Consider the following 2,500-nt stretch of genomic DNA (forward strand, 5'->3'; position numbering starts at 1 on the left):
ATCTGTCTGTCTGTATATCAGTATATCTGTCTGTCTGTACATCAGTATATCTGTCTGTCTGTACATCAGTATATCTGTCTGTCTGTACATCAGTATATCTGTCTGTCTGTACATCAGTATATCTGTCTGTCTGTACATCAGTATATCTGTCTGTCTGTCTGTACTTCAGTATATCTGTCTGTCTATCAGTATATCAGTCTGTCTGTCTGTATATCAGTATATCTGTCTGTCTGTACATCAGTATATCTGTCTGTCTGTACATCAGTATATCTGTCTGTCTGTCTATCAGTATATCAGTCTGTCTGTCTGTATATCAGTATATCTGTCTGTCTGTACATCAGTATATCTGTCTGTCTGTATATCAGTATATCTGTCTGTCTGTACATCAGTATATCTGTCTGTCTGTACATCAGTATATCTGTCTGTACATCAGTATATCTGTCTGTCTGTCTGTACTTCAGTATATCTGTCTGTCTGTACATCAGTATATCTGTCTGTCTGTATATCAGTATATCTGTCTGTCTGTATATCAGTATATCTGTCTGTCTGTCTGTATATCAGTATATCTGTCTGTACATCAGTATATCTGTCTGTCTGTACATCAGTATATCTGTCTGTCTTTATATCAGTATATCTGTCTGTATATCAGTATATCTGTCTGTCTGTACATCAGTATATCTGTCTGTCTGTATATCAGTATATCTGTCTGTATATCAGTATATCTGTCTGTCTGTACATCAGTATATCTGTCTGTCTGTCTGTACTTCAGTATATCTGTCTGTCTATCAGTATATCAGTCTGTCTGTCTGTACATCAGTATATCTGTCTGTCTGTACATCAGTATATCTGTCTGTCTGTCTGTACATCAGTATATCTGTCTGTCTGTACATCAGTATATCTGTCTGTACATCAGTATATCTGTCTGTCTGTACATCAGTATATCTGTCTGTCTGTACATCAGTATATCTGTCTGTCTGTACATCAGTATATCTGTCTGTCTGTATATCAGTATATCTGTCTGCCTGTACATCAGTATATCTGTCTGTCTGTACATCAGTATATCTGTCTGTCTGTACAGCAGTATATCTGTCTGTCTGTACATCAGTATATCTGTCTGTCTGTACATCAGTATATCTGTCTGCCTGTACATCAGTATATCTGTCTGTCTGTACATCAGTATATCTGTCTGTCTGTACAGCAGTATATCTGTCTGTCTGTACATCAGTATATCTGTCTGTCTGTACATCAGTATATCTGTCTGTCTGTACAGCAGTATATCTGTCTGTCTGTACATCAGTATATCTGTCTGTCTGTACATCAGTATATCTGTCTGTCTGTACATCAGTATATCTGTCTGTCTGTATATGTGGTGCTATGTGGACTATGTTGTTGTTGTTTGTTTACTTTACCGTGTTGGTAAGCAGGTCGAGGGCGGGGCCAAGATCTGGGCTGACCCTCAGTATAAAGAGTTTCCATGTCTTGTCTGATATTGTGTTGTTACCATAGAGATTACATGACAACACTGTCGCCAGGTCTACTGTGGACACACCGGACAACTACACACACACACACACACACACACAGAATAAACATGTAAACACATAAACATTTATATGTGTCAAAGTATATACTTGTGTACACAAGTGTATGTCCTGTGTGTGTGTGTGTGTGTGTGTGTGTGTACGTACCTGAGCACAGGCGTATTGTGTGATATTGAAGCTGCAGAGTTGACTCCCGTTATGTGGCTCGTTCAGGTACTCCAGCAGAGCAGAACTACAACACACACAGCAAAATGTCACACACACACACACACAGATGAGTCAGTGAAAGACAGACAGATTCAGTAAAGTTAATTACCTGTTCACACCATCACACACCGTCGTCCCTAAGATAGATAGATAGAGAGAGAGAGAGAGAGAGAGAGAGACTCAGAGAAGGCAATAAATCTGCTGATCTAATTTAAATCAGTTTCCAGTCTAAAGCTGAAACTCGTGAAGGTGTAAAATGAGCTAAAAGAACAGAACAGAGGGAGACTCTAACCATTGACAGGAGTGATACTGCACTGTGGGAAAGAATGAAAAAAATCATAAGATTTAATAAAATGTACAACATCTGTAAGATTTATTACATCTGTAAGATTTATAACATCTGTTATTGTAATTATAAATATGATGAAGGGGAAGCAGATGGTTTCTCACCCTGCCACTGTAGGAGACACAGGCTGGGGGAACGACAGAGGGAGAAAAGAGGGCAGGATTATTACACAGGAATAACTCACTGAACACCAACATGTCTGACAGCTGGAGAAATGTCTGGGCTGATGATCTCACACATAACAGGTGATGTCATACATAACAACATAAATAACAAGAGTTGGTGTTTCACCCTGAAGCTGATTATATTTCTGTCTGCACGAGTGTTTTATTCCTCTCACACCACAGCTGATTTTAGTGGACAGTCACTTCACACTTATCTGTTCCATTAATATCAACTATAACCA

General features: G+C 38.8%; 1 protein-coding gene across 1 annotated transcript in view; it reads right to left on the reverse strand.

Moving 5' to 3' along the window:
- LOC131346630 (uncharacterized) overlaps positions 1–2,500 on the reverse strand; it is a 75,049-nt gene that overhangs the window by 45,204 nt on the left and 27,345 nt on the right. Inside the window, exons 20-24 of the mRNA XM_058380165.1 lie at positions 2,199–2,221; positions 2,041–2,062; positions 1,858–1,885; positions 1,689–1,773; positions 1,410–1,556 (exon numbers count right to left, since the gene is read on the reverse strand). Coding sequence (XP_058236148.1) covers positions 1,410–1,556; positions 1,689–1,773; positions 1,858–1,885; positions 2,041–2,062; positions 2,199–2,221 — 305 coding nt within the window. The remainder of the gene's footprint in view (positions 1–1,409; positions 1,557–1,688; positions 1,774–1,857; positions 1,886–2,040; positions 2,063–2,198; positions 2,222–2,500) is intronic.

Source organism: Hemibagrus wyckioides, linkage group LG26, assembly GCF_019097595.1.
Source record: "Hemibagrus wyckioides isolate EC202008001 linkage group LG26, SWU_Hwy_1.0, whole genome shotgun sequence".
Lineage (NCBI taxonomy): Eukaryota > Metazoa > Chordata > Actinopteri > Siluriformes > Bagridae > Hemibagrus > Hemibagrus wyckioides.